Genomic DNA, 20,801 nt, shown 5'->3' with positions numbered 1-20,801 from the left:
GATCACAGTTACTGGTTTTGGTCCATCACCAGTGATTAAACATAATGAGCTGTGATAACATCTAACACTTTTTTTCTAGATTAATTTATGAACATAGGTCCTAAATTGAAGTTCATCATTAGTCCAAACACTTATATGTTTGAAACCCAGTCAATAAAGTCTTTACTGTTGCATTATTAAAACTGTCAATTCAAATTGATCTGAAAATCTTCCTTGGGATTCCTGAAATATGTTAAAATAAATTAAAATAATATGTGATGTCTGAAAGACGTCTATCCTGAGTTAAACCCTGACCTTCCAGCATTTGCTAAAAGAGCTTCTCTTATATATGTTTATACCCTGGGAATTTCTAATAAAGAGCATGCTTAAAAGAAATCTATTAAAACATTCCAGAAATAAGTCTGGAATAACAGGATCTGGAATAAGGGGGGTACTAATAAAATCACAATGATAAGGATCATAAAAAAAGTCTTTTATTAATATTAATAATTATTAAACAGTGATAACGTAATGCAGTACACCAAAAGAGGTATATTTCTGAGGTCTGTGTGTAAGCATTATGTCAGCAAAGCAGATTTATCAGGATTTCTCATATTCACATGTGTGGGGTTTAATATCAGCTGTGTTAAATTTGAATCTAGACAAAGCTCCTTCAAATGACCTGCCTGATGGGAAATCCAATTCCAGTTAAAATCTTACTAGTATAATTTCTGATGAGACAAAAAAAAATCAGTAGAATTCTCCACAGAACTAGGTAGGGCTGGCAGTAGTCAGCAAAGTCCTGTTACCTTTTAACCAGATTTGTATATTTGTTAGCACACACCTGCAAATTCAAATCTAAGAAATTTCATTGTCTAGGAAATGAAACGCACTTAATATAGACTCGAAATTAACACTTAACATAGATAGCAACAACACCCCCTTACCAATTCAGTCATACATAAACATGTTATAGTAATTTAACAATGCATCAGGACCTGAGACCGTTTTCTTCAACTAGGTTTCCTTGATTATCTTGTGATATTATTCGATTAATACAAATCTATCTTTGGAAGAAAGCTTCTCACATTTTAAGGGAAAAAGCCCAGCCTTTGTCAATATTTGAATTCCTTTACAGATTCTACTATGGATGCACCTATCCAACTTTTTCTGTTCCGATTCGATACGATACATAAACCTTCAGTATCAGCCGATACCCAATTCGATACCATTGTTGGTAAGATAAACCATATACCTCACCAGGTCGAGGGTACCATGCTGGTTAAATCGGGCAAGTCTTGCTGTTTGCCATGATATGTGTATCATGTCTGTATGTTACTCTGAGTTATCAAGCCTTGAATATCTAGGCTAGGTGGTGCGGGAATCGTGTTCAGTGAATGGATGGGTCCCGTGGATCAGCCTGATTATCTGATACCCGATCAAGCTATTTTGTTAGCATCAGGACGGATATCTTATTCTAGTTTCGGATATGTGCATCTCTAGATTCTACTACCATAAATAAACCATTTACAGAAGGTGTAGCATGAAATACATGCAAACAGTTCTATACGGTTCTGAAAAACAATTCTTTTACTCTTAACAAGAGTAGAACCCTTTTTTTTTACATTTTCGTGAAAAAACATCTAGGTTTTCCTTGTATATAAAGAATCATTATAACAGGCACCGTTATAACAGTACCATTTAATCTTTCAGGTGGCTCTTTGAGTCGTCATGGTTTCATATTGAACAACAACCTCCTTTTAAAGAGAGTACTGTGCATGAACAAAGTGCTTTAGAATTGTAGAAAAAGGAAACTTAGGAGAAGGAAAGTGTCTAGAAAACTGCTTCCCTGGGCTGTATATTGTACAAAACAGTGCTAAATGACATTTAGTTGAAATACACTTTGTGTTACATAGTTAAGAACTCTTATTAGACATGCCAATTTCTTCGGTACATCCTGACATGAGGGCAGGTAAGAAGTGGACAAACTGATTAGGATTTAAAGTGAGTCACGCCTCCACTTGTCACCCCAATTCTACTCTGCCGGAGAAGGACTCACAACTACGTGACCTGCCGCTTTCGGCTTTTCCACAGACTAAATTATAAACGCCTGTGGATCAAAGGAGAGTTATTTTGAGCTTCAGCGCTCCTCATGCGTTACTTCTCAAATTAAGGCAATAGGCATAAAGGCGCAAAGGTGGTTTTCACTGCAGCGTTCACCACAGACTCTTACTACACTACACAAGACACTACAGACTACCTATAAACGAGCCTTCGCTTCATTGCACTCCACAATGCCTGCAGAAAGCAGCTTTTCAATCTGGACTGCCTCAAAGCCATACTCCTTCAGCACAGCACGGGTGTGCTCCCCGATGAAAGGATCACGAGACAGACAGGGCTCAGCAGGGGCACGGGACAGGACGGGCGCCGGCCGCGGGCTGACCTCCCCCTGGGCATTCCTGAGGAATGAGCCCCTCTCGTGGTTATGAGGATGAGAACCTACTTCATCCAAAGAGAGTACAGGAGTGACACAGGCATCGGTTCCATCGAAAATCTGACTCCACTCCGCCTGGGTTTTCTTGGCAAACTCCCGAGTGAATGTCTGCTTTAGCTGTGGCCAATCGGAGAAACTCATCTGTGCTGGAAGGTCGGCCGCATCCAATCCCAACCCTGAGACGCGGTAGACACAAACATCAACATGGATTAAAAAAAGAGAAGAAAATAAATAAAATCTATTGGCCATTATACAACACTTTGAGAAGAAACCTGATTTATGTATGGGCCTAAGAAGAATGGTAATAGTGTCTTTAAGGCTTTGAGAAAAAGATTAAGAGGGCTGTACATGCCCTTGTACATGCAAGATGATTGGAGAGTTAAGGGAAATCCATATGCACATACTGATAAGCATACTGTGGTTTTCCCTCTAATCGAAAAGCTCTTCAAGTCTTTCCAAAACACACAACTTTGCAGAAAATCTAGGGCGACCTTGAGAACTTTGTGGGCACACTGTAGGCTTTTCCTGAATTTCCACTCTAAATCAAATGTGTGATGAAGGTATGTAATGAGCTTGTACATTTTACAGGAGCAGGAAGTTAAATAAGCTGAATGAAGGTACACAAACAATTTTGTTTGATTAATTTATCAGTTGTAATAAAATCTGTGTAAATGACTGTTGTAATGATCTTAACATACAGTAATACGTAGATACAGTGTCTGTAAGAGATGGACAGTGAAATATGTATTCATTTGTTTCTGAACAGAAATCAAAGTCTATATTTTACTCATTTCAGGGGCCAAAAGGACAACTGAACATACTGTAATCTTAACTCTTCAAAAACGTATGAGCTGTCAGCAGGTCCAGACTTTTTGTACTCTAACTCTTCACTGTTTATATTATTTTCCTAGTAAGAAACTGAATAATTGATAGTAGTTAAAGTGTTAGAAGGCCCATATCCGCGAATTCCTCACACTTTGCAATAAGACTTTGGTTTATTGGTTTATATAAGAAAATATTTAAGTTTCTAAATGTACCATTCTTTTCCCAATTCACATGGTCCATATACTGTTTAAAAAAACAAAGCTACAAAAAACATTAACCATTCATTGTTTTGGTGATGTCATCAGTGTCATGCAAAATGTCATCAGTGTCTCCAAAATGGCAGAAGGAGGAAAGAAAACACTCTAACCTTTTTTACATTAACACTCAAATGTAAGAAGATTTCTATTTCTTTTGGTCTATTTATCATGAAATATTGCCACAATACAAATAACAACTACCAGATTATATCAAATTATGAAGATAAAAAAGTGAAAAACAGCTAAATATGCATATACATGGTTTTTCTGTTTGTTTACATATTGTGACAATACAGAACACTTTTTCAGCCAACAGCAGTTTAGCCCAGCCTATTTAAGCTGTAGTGATAAGGACTGCCACCTTTTAAATGAGGTACAATTCAAGACAGCTTGTGTAATTCCAGAAGGAATAATAACAGGTTGGAAAATTGTCATGTAAAAAGGTTATGCAGCTATTAACTGCCTGAGGTCTGCAACCCACATACATCACTACCCATTGGGTATGTGCCCAGAATTTCCATTTTTTGCCTTCAGTCTTTGTTGTGGGTAAGTAAAACCCTGGTTTTCACTGAGTTTAAGTCAGAGACTGACTTAGAACCACAAAGAACATTCCACTTTATGTCCCTAAACGTCCCAAGTGCCGTTGCCTGTAGTCACCATCAATAGACACAAATGAGCCATTTGTACCGGCAGCGTTATCTGCACATATTCACAGATGACGTGAGAAGCTCTGAATCATGCACAGTTTCTTTGTGTTTATCCATGCCTCCTTATTCTATATAGATTTGTCTTCTTGTCGATTAATAGGATTGCATCTCTACAGTCTACAGGCTTTTATATCCTTTTTTTTAATCGTGACATATAAACAGGTCTTGTAAATTCGCTGACGTCACTGCTTATATATTCTTCTTTTCACACATAGCGTTTTTGATCAGCTCCAGTATTTGTTTGTGCTAAAACTATTCTTTAGTCTTACATCACCGTTGTCGGTTCTGTGGTTTTTGCTTATTGCTGAACTCACCAACGCATTTTCAGCACTGCGTTCTGAGTGAGATGTGATTTCAACACATCTGAAATTTTGGGTGGGCAAGAAATTATTCAGCCCCCATTGCACATTTTTTGGCACAATTTACAAACTTGATGACTACTGCATTCTCAACCCCATTCAACTCAGTCACTCAACCTCCTAAAATGAATCTCTTATTTGTAACAGGGGATTAGAAAAATACTAATTTGTAATGTGGTGCATGATTGCAGCTGTTCATCCAGTATACCTGTTAAAATTCTTCTATGGTTTGAGTTTTCTTATAATCTGTATACCGAGCGCCACAAATAAGAGCAGATAATGCAACATACAAGCAGTGCAACATAACTAAGGTAAGTCCATTAATCGGAACAGGGGATGGGGGATGTTTAGGAGAAGCCTTGCAGCAGTTTGCTGTTGAGAGAGCAGCCTGTCGCTACCCAATTTGCCTTCCCTGCCTGATTAGCACCATGCATGTAGGTGCACTACATTACATTCCAAGCATAATTAGTCCTCTGTAATTGGATGAAGCGCAGAAAATGTTGGGGAAATCTCATGGTTCTAGCTATGGGTTATTATATGGATAGCATTTTTTTTTTAATGTGATGCTACTGGTCCATTTTACCTGCATTTCAAAATATGGCAATACATACTGTGTACCCCACAGGTTTTTCAGTTTTTAGTTCTTTCTGTCTATGAACAGGTGAAAAAGTATTTTATTTAGATAACAGGGAGATGAGAGGGCTGCACAAAAACCTACTCAACATTGATTTCATTTTGGTTTAGCCTGAGAGCATATCTACACCTTACCCAGCTTCCATCCTTCCTTCCTTCCTTTCTTCCATCCATTCACTTATTTACTTACTTATTATAGCACCGATATATGCAGATAATTCCAAAAGCTAAATTGCTCAGGTAGATGAACAGGCCTTAAAGTTATGCCCTGATACTGATTCTAACTAGTGTCAGGGGAATAAAGCTTTTTGTTCAGAAGCAGTGCTGTACGGCATAATGCAGTGTATGTAGTGTGACGGTGACAGTACTCAAATGGACATTGGCAAGAAACATGTAGGGAACTGCCTGTTTCCTGGTGTTGGCATTCAGCCTCATTAGGTTAACTGGTTCTCATTTTAGCAGCAAGTAACTTATTCAAACTCACTAACTCAAGTAGCGCTATCTGTGTAGAACGTAATGATGTAAAAGTCACACAGCAGGTCAGGAAACAAATGAGCAATACATTGCCCAATTACTGCCCTTAAAAAAAGGACAATATGAAAAGGCAGTTTTTTTGTATGATTTACACAGATGTAAATACACTTGAAATAAGGCGACTTTCAGTATTTTCAACCAATAGTCATTGTTTAATTTCAGCTCCTATATGACAAACTATTTGTATATACATACACTATATGGGTAAAAGTATTGGGACACCGGCTCATTTCTTCCCAAATCAAGGGTATATATATATATATATATATATATATATATATATATTCAGAGAATCCAGTTTCACTGCTCCACAGTTCAATTTGGAGGGGTTTTATACCCCTCTAGTATAACGCCTGGCATTAGGCACGGTGCCAATAGGTTCATGTTAACCTGCTCCAGAGAGTCCTATTCTATTGGAAATACTTTTCCACAGGGACTAGATAAGCAGTGTGTGTGTGTCAGCAATGGGTGCAACAAAGTAGCTGAATTAATTAATTAGAAGGGGTGATCCCCTTGGACATATCTAGTGTAATTCTTAAGTCTCTCAAGCTTTGGATAACCATTTTGATACTTTAAAGTCTCTCAACAGTGCAGTGGCAGCACAGTGTTTGTACCTAAAGTGTACTGACCTTGAATAAATTGGTCATAGAACTGAGGTTCAATGGCTCCCACTGCCATGTATTTCCCATCAGCAGTGTGATACGTGTCATAGAACGGCGCTCCGCTGTCAAGCATGTTTTCCCCCCGAGGTCGGTTCCACAGTCCAATACTGCGAGACTTCCACATAAAGGAGCCCACATATGCTGCCCCCTCCACCTGGACAAACATATAGAGTACAGACTCATTACAAGGCTCCACACGTTATTTCTGTAATCTCACTCATTACTCATAAGATTAAGATAAGATAATCCTTTATTAGTCCCACAGGGAGGGAATTCTCAGTGTCACAGCAGAAAAGGGTCAGGAGTGCTCCCTGCACTCCAAAGGACCTCAATCTCCTCAGTAGGTAGAGTCTTCTCTGGCCTTTCATGTAGAGTGCAGCAGTGTTAACTGAATATATAGGTTGTATAGGTTTTATGTATAGGTTTTCCAGTCTTCTAACTTAACTAATGTTTGCATCTCACGCACCTGTCAAACAAAGGTGATCCCTCACTGTATAATCAACAGAGTAATTAATTAACTCCTATTTAAAGGTACATTTATGAGCTAGGCCTTGAGTGGTCCAGCAGAATAAGGAACTGTCACTATGACCAGTACATCGCTAGTTCGAATTCCAGTCATGCTGCTAACCACTGGCAGCCAGGGCCCTGAGAGATGGCACTTTCTCCTTACATCACTCCAGTGCCATGCTGGCCGGCACTGGCGTCTGCTGGCCGATACATTAGAGATAGGTACATGCTTTTTTCGGAGAGCGTTGGCTGCCCTGGGACGTTGCATCAGTCTTCAATCTCCCAGTGTCAGGAGCATTGCATGTGACAGGGAGAATATGTATTGGTTGGGTAATTGGCAATTCAAAATTGGGGGAAAATGGATAAAAAATCTTTTATAAAAATTAAATGCAGCTTTTTATTTTTATGTTTAACCTGCATGAACTTGCACATTAACACTGAGCATGTGTTCTAAACTTACTCGCATTCTCACCATTTATGGCTTGAGGTCACATTTGCCATTTGTGGCCATTTGTCTTTCTCACTATTTTCAGTCATTTTTGTACAGTTATTTTGTTATTTGTTCTGCTGCCCAGTATCAACCAGAGGGAAGGTGAAGTAAAGCTGCTTTGTGACAACCTTTGATTGTGAAAAGGACCATATAAATCAATTCAGGTCACAGACATAATCTAAAAATGCCACCAACATTTTGATCATGCTTTGAGAAACCTAAATTAAATAAACACATAAAACGTGTACATAGAGTTCAAAGGCTGTGACTTCACAGGAAAACTTGTGAAGTGTCATATGGACATATGACAAGTTCTCACTTAGGACCAAGTCCCAGAAAATCAGTCTTCAAAGGGATGAAAACTTGGTTCCTTTTTTTAGCTCATGAAGTGACCAGAAATCCCATTAAGCTTAAATGATGGCCTAATATGTGCAGACTATAAACAGTACTGTGGAAAAGTATACAGTATGTTAAGCCATTTATCCGAGCAGTAATCAACTTAAATGAATTCATTAATAAATACACTAATATTCAAACATATCCAAAACGTGCACTGCAAAAAGCTGGCACTTTAAGGTGTCTTAATATGTGTGTTAATGTGTGGCACTATGAAATTCAATAGTCTCACAATTTTAAGCCACAATAAATATAATAAATAAATAAAATGGTGTTTTAACTTAATAGGTGTTAATATAAAGTTCTTGAGTACTTGAGAAAGCCCAGTATTTATAGCAACAAAACAATACCTAGTTTATCTATCTTTAAATCTGATGAGCTGCTGACTAAGAGCAAATCTGTACAGTGTCTGGAGTACAGTGTCCAGAGAGGACAGCAAGCAGACCTGAGTTCTTCTAACTTTACAAAAACAAATTATTTACTTAGTAATATGAGTTTCCTATTTTATTTCTGTATTTGCTTTTTCTAACCTTATATCACTTATATCACTGCTGAACAAAAAATACTTTAAAAAAGTTTTTTTTCATAAGGTGAACTGGCCAGTTGATCTTTATATTGGTGTCAAAACATAATGACGACGGAATCAACAAAAATACTGGAGATACAAGATTTGTTTTACAGGCGTATTTACTCTTGACATTAACAATTTTTATGGCCTTCCTTTCAAGACATTTGCACAGTATTGTACATCATCCCTTTCGTTTCTCACTGTCTACCCTACAGCTCCAGACCTTTTTTTTTTAAGAGACCACCCTATATTATTACAACATTGCCCTCAAATTCCAATTAAAAAATATATTTAGAGCATTCATTTGTAGAAATGACAACTGCCCAAAAACAACTGCTCAAATAATGCAAAGAAATGATTATAATAAAATAAAATGCAAATAAGTTATTATTTAATGTAAACAACACAGTACTAATATTTGAATCTTGAGAGCATTCAAAAATCACTATGATGAAATAACCTTGACTGCCAATCACAGCTTTCATGTCTTGGCAGGCTCTCCACTAGTCTTTCACATTGCTGTTGGGTGACTTTATGCCATTCATAGCCTGCAAATTCAGATAACTCAGCTTTGTTTGATGAAAAGCCTGGAATAAAATGGCTGCCAAACGTAGAGGTGCAAATTTAAGAAAAAAAAAATTAAATGGTCTCTTCATTTTTTTCAAGAGCTGTATACTGAATAGCTCTGCAAAGGGTACTTTAGCTCTTAAGGCAGAGTATGAAATTAAAAATCTAACCTTTCTGCCAAAATTAGCCTGTAAACACCTTAGGTTGAAAAAGTCTCCAGTACTTATTGCAGTACATTCCAAAACCAGGATAAGAATCAAAGTATGAGTGGCATAAAAACATGCCTGACAGGAAGCTTGACACAAAACGCGGGTATAGTAGTGAAAGAATGGAGAAACCCACTGTTCCACTTCACACACTCATGAAAGCCCCCAAACTGCTTTTTGTAAAATCTAAAAACTATTAATAATCAACTTGGAACACCTGCATGTATTACATACTGCGGAAAAGCCCTGCTGTGACACTGGTTACTGAGCATTTGTAGCTGTCTGCTATCCTGATTAGAATGCCTTCACCAGATAGTTCTGATTAGACCCAACTTGCACTGATATTCAGCAGCAATTTAGCTGATAGATTGTCTCTCCAAAGTCAGTTTTAGCTAACCCTTATAAGTCATGCTGGTTCAGTCCTTTCAGCATACTTTACAGCCTCAATCAATCACATACTCTACCACTTTCTTTCCCACCATCTAGCACCTCTCATGTTGTTCAGCAGGCAGCAGGGTAGTCTTCAGGACTTTGAATAATTCTAACCCTGAGCACCATCAAGCAGAGCATAGGCACTTATTACTCATTTCAAAGAAGAGCATGATTTTTTTCTTTTCACTCCCAGAACGACACTTTAGTGCGAGTTCTCACATTGACACGTCCAGGCAAATTTAATCCAATCTAAATCAGTTTGTAAGAGGCCGACAAGCATGGCAGGATTTGGCTGTCAGAATGTTTCACATTATTCATTATAAGACTGATGCGGATACAAGTGTTAGTCATCACTAAACCAGTGTGTAATCACACAGAAACAGAGCAGCTCTTAGGGGAGAATACGACAGATATCATTACTGCCTGTCAGCAAACTACCTAATTATCATGACAGCAGCACCTGCTCATTCCGCACTCTCTGAAGGAGCCTATCTGCTCACTACCACTGCTCTGCTCCAGGACTAAATGCCCAATGATAAAAGTCATTCATGATATGAAAGCCACTTTTTCTTTGCCCAGTGTTGCTGCCATGTTGTTTCAAACTGTTCCTGATCTCCTAAGATTCAGAAAGTAGCAGAGATATTAAAATGTTATGGTCAACCAAGTTAAGAACCATATATAAGGGGGTTTCCATCATAGTGAAAAAACACTTCTACATATAATCAATGCCTTCACAAAAGAACCTTGAAGAACCCTCTTTTTAAGGCTGTAGTAGTAAGGTTAGTTGTACTAAAGAAAATAGCTCTGTAAAGCCTGGTTAACCAGTTCTTTGTTTTGGCGCAAACCAATGATGGTTCTACGTAGAACATCTACCCTACACCAAGTTACCTATTTTGCACTGTAGTCACTGCAGTTACTCCAATAAAAGCTTCAAGATGTGGTTTTAAAGGGGCTAACCATGTAGAGAACCATTTAACCCTCACTCTCAATTCTTCCATATCTTCATTAATTCACCTTTAGGTTTTAGCATATAAATCATTTTTCTATGACCTAAATGAAAAATGAGTCCTTAGAGATTTCCTAAAAATGTCTATTGGTCAGTTTCATACTAAACATAGACGGACACACAAATCCACCAGCTAAACACGGCGAGAGGCAGAAGACCAGTTCTACAATAATGAATGTTGAACATAATCAGTTAAATTAAACGTGTGTGTAATTAACATGCAGATATGCAATCACGTCCTGATTATTATTGTCCTCTTGTGATGGTAAATCAATGACAGCACATGCAGAGAGGCAATCCATCAGTTAAATTGCTGATTATGATCTACGCAAGTTGGGGACTAATCAGAAATTACTGGTGATAATCAGGACAGAGAAACTAACTGTAAGACTCAGAATCCAATGTCAAATCGCTTTTTTCTTTCAGGTTTTCCATGCCATCATATCCAGTTTGACCCTGTCACATGTGACAGCAGCAAAGCTGTACAGCAGTGCTCAACAGCATGTTCAATTAATACAGAGGGTGTAAACATACATTAAAAAATACACTCTGTTCCCATGCCTCTCATGAGTCATTGCTCATGGCCAGCATGGCACCTGAACAGAAAACCAATTACGCCTGCCCCAATGACCTCTGTGCTAAAACCACTCATTGGCAGTGTACCAACGCCTGTTGATATTGATTTGAAATAATATAAAAGATATTTACACATGGCCTCTGACTCCTGTGTTCTCAAACAAGGAAGAACAGCAACACAATGGCCTGTATTTATAACGCCACTTCTGCGCTGAGGACCTTTATAAATGTGGCCCTGAATGTACCCACAAAAAAAAAAAAAAAAAAAAAAAACCACCATCATGTGATTGCTAGACCAACCTAAACAATGTGTAATGGTGGAACTACTATATTCACACACATTTTGAATGCTGTAGTATGAACTGTTGTAAAACCAATAAAACCACATAGCACAATTTTGTATGGTCAAAAGGTGGATTTGGCTTATTATGTACATTTCTCAAGGAACTTAATTCATTTTAAGCCAGGTCACCATCTTAGAGCATGGAGTTTCATACAGTTCATGCGTTACTATATTTTCTTTGTACATTTTCCACATCTAATGTAATGTGTGTGTGTATATATATATATATATATATAATATATATTAGATAGATAGATAGATATATAGACATATATAAACATTCACACACCAGGTGTGTCCCAACTTTATATATTTATATGCATGATATAATTATATATTATACTTTACATATAATATATATACATTATATATTTATATAAATACATTCAGTACATTGTTACACACACACATACACGCACACACACGCACTCACACGCACGCACGCACACTAAATCTATTTATATCTAATTTTATAATAATTCTCATTTAGACATTGCTGTAAGAGTAAGATCATTTATTCTAAATATTTACTTGTTTTAAATAATTTAGTCTATAGAAATATGCTCATTCTACTGGCTAATAATTATAATAATTATCTAGTGACAAATAATTGCTGAAACTGAAAAAGAAAATTTACTTTACTACATTAAACGATTTAAATGAAGTAGACATAAGCATCTAAAATATATTTTTTTATATATTATTTATACAACAACTGTTTACTATGCTGTACATATTGTATGTGTGTTGGAACTAATTGTTTTCGATTAATCAATTTTCAATCATTCGTTGTCCTGAGTGACTAAAACTGACTTTCCTTTTTTTAAATACCTTCTCAAACTCATTTGCATCTACAACCTTCTTTCTAAAGGCCTCAGATAGCTCTTTGGATCACGCCACAGTGATACTACTCACTTTGTCAATCAAGAGCAAACCAAACTAAACGGCAAGGTTGAATTTCTATTTTCCATTTCCATTTCACAAATGGTTTTTAAAGGCATTTCTTCAGTGTTAATTGTTAATCTTCAGGTTTTTTTCATGACAAATATATATACATATTTATACATAAACAAAAGCATACAGAAATATATGGATATAAACACATCCATACACACAGGTACAACAGGACTAAAAGCAAATTGAGAGCTTAGAGAACTAACCATGCTGGAATCGATGATCTGGCCCTGGCCTGACCTGCTTCTCTCCAGCAGGGCTAGAACAATCCCCAGGGCACACGTCAGGCCTCCTCCTGCGAAGTCTGCCACTAGGTTCAGTGGAGCATAGGGCTTCTCTGAGCTGCGACCCAACATGGACAGCAATCCTGTAACAGAAGAAGACAGGGCCATTATGAGTGTGAATAAACAGACCCATGAATAGCTCCTAAACAACATATTTCCGCACAGTATTTTTACGAAGAAATGGTTTAAACATTGATCAAGTACTTTGATGGAAAACAAACTTGAGCATGTGTAAGCCTGTGTTTTGGATTACCATCATATTGCATTAGACAGGTGTAGATGACCATCTAGGTGGTCTTTAGAAAAGTGATTTCTTCCCACAAAAACAACTGTTGATGTTATATGAGGTAAAAGAAATGCATCTTGAAAATTCTACAGTGAGCCATTGCACTGATCTTTGTAGGGTGATCAAATCCTAGGTACTGAATTTTACTTGTAAACTCTCTGCCAGACTCTGGACTAATGGAGGTTTTGTGATCTCATTTCAAAAATAAAAGATAAGCATGTGACTTTTACAGGGCAGGACAGACAAAATCCATCCTCATAGTGACAACAGCACTTGACTCTAATTACCTTCATTTCAGAAGGTCAGTGTCCTAGCACTAGTCTTATTCATTCACCTTGACTGTTTAAACCCTGTGGTCAATAAAGATTACACGTTCAATCATTCATTAAGGAATTCAAAGAATCTCAAAGATTTCACAATTTTTCCCCTCAGAGTATTGTATCTATGCCACTAATCATAAAATCTGTGACAATTCTTAGAAATGGCACTGACTGCCAGCATCATGATGTGCTGTCAGCCGAATAATAACAATGCTGTTGCTGTATACGCTGAAGCTGGCAAGCATTCTATAGTATTAGCCAGCTGCAAAACACAGATAAGCACAGAGTACGACTTAAATGTGTTTTCACAGGCAGCAGATCAAAAAGATCTGAATCTGAAACAAAACCTTGCACAAGAAGAAGAAATCAATACTGTGAGGTTTAAATATATATATATATATATATATATATATATATATATAATATTTTATTATAAGTTATTATGTAATCTGACAACACTTAATAGACAAATGAAGCTTAACTGTGTTTTTGATTTTAAATAAGTGTTATTTTATGAAAATGTGATTATATGTAAAAGTCAATTTACACACAATCAAATGGTAAAGCACACAAAAAGTAAATGCAAGAAAATCCCAGAAAACAGAAGCTAATTATATGTATATGCATGATGTATTAAAAATCATGAGATCTGTGTTTTATAGCAGATTATACCAGGTCATCATAAAGCCAACAGCTAAGATTATGATTCACTAGGACCCAATTACAGAGGGAATGCATTTAGTACTGCTCAAAAGCGCACACATACACGCACACACACACTTCAAATCTAAAGAGGAGAACAGTGATAGATAACGAAGTTATTATGGGTTCTTGTACTCAAATGGTGAAAGTCACACGTGTGTGTGTGGTCTCTTTCTGATGGTAGATGCTGCACTTTGACTTTGATCTGTTCATCTGGTGGTGATATTTTAGGGTTGTTGGAGACTTCTTTACGCATTCTGTGGTCTGCTGTTGGACTGAACTTGCTAGGACAGCCTGACCTGGCCACGTTGGCAGTTTAATAATTTAGTGCTTGTAAATTATTTTGCAGACAGTAAAACTCACATTGCTCAGTTTTGTTTGCACAACTACACCTATGCTGTATGATATGAGAGATGTAAGAGAGAAATGGAGCAGGTGAGGCATGTACCTGACATGGCCAGGTAGTTGATGTCGTGCCCAGCAGCCTTGGCATATGAGCCACTCTGTCCGTAGCCAGTGAGCCGCGCATAAATCAGCCGAGGATTCTCCTTCAGCAGTTCTTCAGGACCTAAACCCAACTTCTCCATTACTCCTTCAACACAGCACAGCAGAGAAAAAGAGAGAGGGAGAGGGAGAGGGAGAGGGAGAGAGAGAGAGAGAGAGAGAGAGAGAGAGGCAGAGTAAAGTAGAGCTTTCAGCAAAGCTTCAAGTTGAGTAAATTGGAGCTTAGAGCAGCAGGGGGCCTGATGGTTAGGCGAGAACAAATTATTCAGCTTTGGATTTCAAATGACAAGAAGTGGAAACCACACCACTTTCAATTGGGGAAAATGTGAAGTAAAGCATTTTTCATAATCAAATACGTACTGCAGCTCTTTGATACTATAAAAGCCATAAAAAGTGTAAGATCACGCTTTAATATATTAATATTGTATTTTTTATATTAATACTTGTAGAAGTCATACAGTTGTGGCAGTGATATTCTACACACAACTGTTATTTTATCTAGACCCTTCTCAAGGTTGTTTATGGCAGCTTGTGATTTATATGTGCTGTGAAATAGACCTTCAACCAGTTAAATGTTGAACTTTCTTAAGGTTCTATATACACAGTGTATATATGCTTATGCTATGCTTATGAACATTTTTAAAAACTGAGGCTTACCAACCTTTCCGAAATGGTTCAAGAACCACATCTGACTGAACACACAGTCTTTTCAGCACCGCTACACCTTCAGAACTCTTCAGATTTAAGGCCACAGACTGTTTGCCTCTTGCTAGAGTATCTACTGCCATCGCAACCTTTGTCCGATCCACACGAACCACCTTTGCACCAAAGTCTGCCAGGATCATTCCACAGAAGGGAGCAGGAGCAAGCCCAGCAAGTTCAATTACACGTACTCCTGACAGTGCCATGATACAACCTGCCACAAAACACAACACAACACAACACAACACACACACACACACACACACACACACACACACACACACACACACACACACACATACATACATACATACATACATACATAGAAACATGAAACACACAGAGGTTGTCCTTTAAAGATACATGTAAATGAGGAGAACTGTATTTCAATAAAAAAAGGGTGTTAATAATCCATAATTGTAAGCCATTTAAAACATATAACTCATTGAAAAAATTACATCTTATTGTTATCATATCCCAACATTGCATCATATCATTTACCCATGCAAAAAAGTGTTCATCCATCTGAAGTCATTTTAGCATGATTTCTTTGCTGACTAAGTTAATAGGGGCAGATGTGGTCAGGTAACAGGGTTGAGTGAATATTATTTTGTGAAGGACACAAATATAATATAATTTCGTTATATTTTAATAGATCACTCATTAAATGAGGTGATGACTTGCATTTACACATTAATGCAAAAACATTTGAATATCAGTATTAGAATTATTATACTGTAATACTGTACTTTTTTTATTTTGCCTGGCAAAATATTTTCTAAAAATAAAGTTGTAGAGAGGCTGAATTAATGTTTGGTCTCATTTACCTGAAACGTGCACTTGTTATGAATGACACTTATTTTAACCCATTTTAATATGTATTCCATATCAACTTTACAAACTAAAATTTATAGATATTCAGTAATATCAAAGAAACACAAATGGCATCCTAATCATGAAATGACCCAAAGAACAGCCTGATTAGCTATAAGATACATCTATCCATCTATCCATCTATCTATATATATATATATATTTTCTACAAATAAAGTTGTAGAGAGGTTGAATTAAAATAAAATAAAGTTTTAGAGAGGTTGAATTAAAATAAAATAAAGTTTTAGAGAGGTTGAATTAAAATAAAATAAAGAGATTGAATTAATGTTTGGTCTCATTTACCTGAAACTTGCACATTGTTGTTATGAATGACACTTATTTTAACTCATTTTAAAATGTATTCCAACATATTTATAGATATTCAGTAATATCAAAGAAACACAAATGGCATCCTAATCATGAAATGACCCAAAGAACAGCCTCAACAATTTAAAACTGTTTAGCTAAAACGTCCAATCTTAGGAAATCTGATACATCAAGATATATAGTCAGTTATTAATCAGTAGGAAAACATAATATTCAGTGCATTAAACAGTATGTTATTCATCAGCAAGATGAATACTCCACCACTTGCTAATATTTATTATTTATTTTGCAGTGAGGCATCGTCTGCGAGGTGTGTTTATGAGTAAAGCACTTGTCACTGTTTATTATTCAGAAGGCACACATGTCAGGTCGGGTTATTCAGGTGAGAGTTCATTTGAACTTGAGAGCTGACACGCATTTCAAACTGTTCAGAGCGACTCTACTTCATGATCGTTTTGCAAATCAGTAAGAGGCACATTTAATAAATCCTGCAAACCAGAGGGAAAACGTGCAGAACTCACCTTTCTGCCTTTCACAAACAGACACTTCGGACTAATGCAAAAGCAACTCGTTTGGCGCCCGTTGGTGACATCACTACTCCAAATGACTTGTGGGTAATGTAGTTTCCTTCGCAGCTCTTCTGCTTTGCCTCTTCTTGGCGCATTAAACTCGGTTTTCCGCTTGACATTTGCTCTAGTGGTCTTCCCTGACAGTGATGAGATATTTCATTTCATTCATTCTCAGTCCACGTACACTCTTTAAAATCAGTGACATTATCGAGATGGTTTCGATGCTACAGCCAGTGTTCATCTCTGAGATCCAGCTCATAATCAACCTGACATTTAACACGGATGGTTTGCTAGGAGATGGGATTTATTCCAGTGGACTGTCTAACAGTTTAATCATAGAAATTAAAAAAATATGGGGAAAAAAGGGCACTGTGTGTAAATGGACGCTCGTTGCTGACTGTTAAAAACAAAATCTTGTATCTCATTTTTTCATTTTTTGATCAATCATCATGTGAGTCTGGAACTTGTTCCTTAGCTTGAGTCTGCGTGTTTCATGATAAATTAATATCAATAGAAATGCTCCAAAAATAACTTTAATAAATAATAATAATACTTAAAAAATAATAATTTAATAATAAAACCTGTTAAAAGGTGTAAACTGTCTTCCACTGAAAGTTGCTGTGTAGATTTGAACATAGTCATCAGGCAGGTAAGCCTACTTAAAGCGGCCTGAATTAGAGTTTGGTGCACCACATTGGCTGCTGCAAAAACCTTGTATCCCCATTCTTGCAGACAGATCAACCTCCATTAAAAGGTTCCTTCCTTGTTCCTACCAAGTTTTCATTCCAAGGTTTTTGCAGGTCTGAGACAATATGTGTTGCAGTGTTATACATGTAGGTATCTTGGAGCTTTTCAGTTTTTACAGGGACTCACACAACACTGGTTATGGCCAACCTCTTTGATGGGTTCCTTCATTCTGATGTGCATGACACAATTAAAGATGATTGTGGGGGTGTGTGACTCAGCAAGCATATGTAACGCATGGCTTGTTCATCAGTCATTGTCTGGAGAAATCCCAGCCATCCTCAATTCCGGTGACAGTCTCTGTGGAACTGTGGAAAGTCTGTCTGAATGGCTGCACACAGCATGCACACAATCCTGGCGGTCACATGTCTGTGGTTATTTGATTCAACCAAAGTTGCAGAATGAAATTACTGGCTTATATCTGAAACATGCTCCTCTTATCAGGCAATACAACTTCTTTTGTCATCTTGGCTTCTTACACTTGACAAGTTTTTAGAAGTATCTTTTCAAGAAACATTTAGCAATTGGGTTCTTCAAATCATTCATTTATTTTTTTTCCTTAGAATAGAAGTGTGTCCATGATCATATATTTCCTTATAGCAGGCTGGATTCCCTTGAAGAACAGTAATGGACAGATGTTTATGTACAAGTGTCTACTTTACATCTTGTGGACTCTTTTTAACAGATTGCAGCAAAGAAAGCCATACACACAGTCTGTGGGTCAACATAAATGCTGTCAGAGAAGATTAGAGTTCTTGCTCTAGAAGAGCTGCTAGATAGGATGATGTCCATTTGTACTTCCATCTGCTGCTGTAGGACCATATTCTGAGATCATTTTGGTCACTTTGTGTGCATGTCCTGTTTTCATGACCACGTCAATGAAAATCCTCTGATCATCATTAGACGTCAATTTCTGACCACTGTTCGCTGAATAGTTTAGGTTAGTGAACTATTCTCTGCCTAGGGTTGCAGACCCCCCTCTTTCCCTGGGTAAATTAAACAGCAAAAGATGGGCCACAGTTACTGATCACCAGCCTATACGGTGGGCGTGTCTTATATAAAATGACAGATGAGAGTCAACTCACATGTAGAAAGCACTGTTAGAATGTGTCATGTTGCTGCTTGATCTGCTGTCGAATTATTATTCATGGATGTATACCAGTGCCACTGTGTCCTCCACATGATGTATAACAGCATGGCATTAAAATCTCTGTCACTTTGATTACCCTGACAAAAATATCCAAGCCTATCCAGGCCTAATACACATGCATGTCTCCATTCCCTTGACAAAGGAGCTTAATGTGCTCCACCATGAAGGTTTCACACAGTGTTAATGTATTCAAATTTATTACGGTAAGGAAAAGTGTCACAGAACTTGCTGTGAATGGATGAATATAACAGTTCTGACAGAGTATTTCTAAAATGGTATTTTTAGGCTGGCAGAGCTCCAAGGGTCATGGGATCGTGAGTTTAATTCTCGTTCTGGTCTCGGCCTATGAGGTTTCCTTTTAAAAACACATGGCAGGTGACTTGGCCGTGCAAATTTGTCCCTGTATGATGGACCGGCACCTTGTAGATGAATCCTGCCTCTAACCCAATGGTTCCAGGTAAAGATCTAAAGTTGGGTTGATTGCCTGATTTGATAAGATTTCTTCCTACTGGCATGGTAGTCATTTTTGTAGAAAGCATTTGTGACTGGAAAACATATTTTTAGATATTTGCCCCTGATCCTGTCCCATCTTTAGTGCTTCCAATGCAAAAGTGGAACTGGGAAAAAAAACTGTTGAACTGTCTATTCCTAGTCCAACATAGTTATTGTATGCATAGCATTTCAGACCATTATTTGTTGCCTCCATCATATAAAATGGCCAATAAAGTGGTGCTGGCATAACCAGGGTTGGGTAGTAAGGGAATACATGTAACAGTGTTACGCAATCAGGATAAAAAATTTTTGAATTCGTTAAAGTTACAGTGAAAAGTTATGTAATTAGATTACAGGTTAAAACAGGGTGATTACTGACAGATTTACTTTACAGCCTAAACAAAGTAAGTACTTTTACCATGTTTGCTTCTAATAGAGTGAGACGTTGCTGCTGTTGATGTATATTGTGACTTTTTTGTTGTTTTTTGACACACACACAGGGCTAGCCAGAGTGTAACACGCTTGCCTTCCTTGCATGGCTGTAGTCACTAATGACATTGAAAGCTTCAGATTTCAAAGAAAATAAAAAAAGAATATCGCTCTGCAGTGTAAATTAGGCCTTCCAGCAGTAACTGTTCTCTCAGCTTCAAAACTCCCCTTGAATGTAAAGAAACATTTGAAGGTAAGAAAATCATGTAGACGAGCTAGCATCCTAGTATGACTGATTGCTTGACGCTGTGTTTTCTAAATCTTATTCTGTGTATTCCCATGTGATATTTTATTAGACAGGGGATTGGCATCAGGAGAACACAAGATTGTTGTTGTGGACATGAGACGGTTTGGTATTTGGTGTAGACACACAGGACGATTTCATGTGACTACATTACAATTTTGTAAACAGTAATCTGTAACCGTACATTTCTAAAAGAAACCCTCCTAACTCAAACATAAGAATGTGCATAATCAACACATTCTTCATCCTTCAAAACAGTACATGCTGATACTCCAATAAGCATAAGTTTATCTTTTTTGCTTTGCCAAACCTTCAGCTGTGTCAAAGCAATTAAAATGAAGCTTTACACTCCTACAAAGAAGGACTACTTTTCTCCCTTTCCTTTTCTTGTTGTATGAAACACATTTGATTGCTCCACAGATGAAGGGGAATTGACAAGTTGTCTTTTCTCCAGTGAATTTATGATCAGGGGAAGGGCTCACAGTGAAGGCATGAAGGAGACGTGCCACAGAATCCAGGCACATGGGAGTTGAGATTATTGGAAACTTCACTAACTTTAATTAGGCAGAGATGTTCTATAGCCTCAAAGTTTCAATTCTATTGTACAGTCACCTCCAGAA

At 37.3% G+C, this 20,801-nt stretch overlaps 1 protein-coding gene across 1 annotated transcript; it reads right to left on the bottom strand.

Annotated features, from left to right (window-relative positions):
• Positions 1-451: 451 nt before the first annotated feature.
• On the bottom strand, positions 452-17,082 carry amacr (alpha-methylacyl-CoA racemase). The gene is made up of 6 exons (XM_072661883.1): positions 17,015-17,082; positions 15,253-15,507; positions 14,536-14,679; positions 12,702-12,862; positions 6,418-6,604; positions 452-2,649 (listed from the first exon to the last, which is right to left on the bottom strand). Exons 2-6 carry the CDS (start codon positions 15,497-15,499, stop codon positions 2,240-2,242), a joined length of 1,149 nt encoding a protein of 382 aa, XP_072517984.1. The 5' UTR covers positions 15,500-15,507; positions 17,015-17,082; the 3' UTR covers positions 452-2,239.
• Positions 17,083-20,801: the final 3,719 nt, after the last annotated feature.

This window comes from Salminus brasiliensis, chromosome 18 (genome assembly GCF_030463535.1).
Source record: "Salminus brasiliensis chromosome 18, fSalBra1.hap2, whole genome shotgun sequence".
NCBI lineage: Eukaryota > Metazoa > Chordata > Actinopteri > Characiformes > Bryconidae > Salminus > Salminus brasiliensis.
Note: the sequence above shows the minus strand (reverse complement) of the source record. Positions and strands in the feature narration are given on the sequence as shown.

Bases quoted from the DNA above. Each gene is read 5' to 3' on its own strand.
- amacr (XM_072661883.1), bottom strand. From the start codon at position 15,499: ATGGCACTGTCAGGAGTACGTGTAATTGAACTTGCTGGGCTTGCTCCT. The intron at 12,863-14,535 runs GTACATGCCTCA...CTTCTGTTACAG, and splicing joins CAACTACCTGGCCATGTCAG to GATTGCTGTCCATGTTGGGT. The intron at 6,605-12,701 runs GTTAGTTCTCTA...ATGTTTGTCCAG, and splicing joins AGATCATCGATTCCAGCATG to GTGGAGGGGGCAGCATATGT.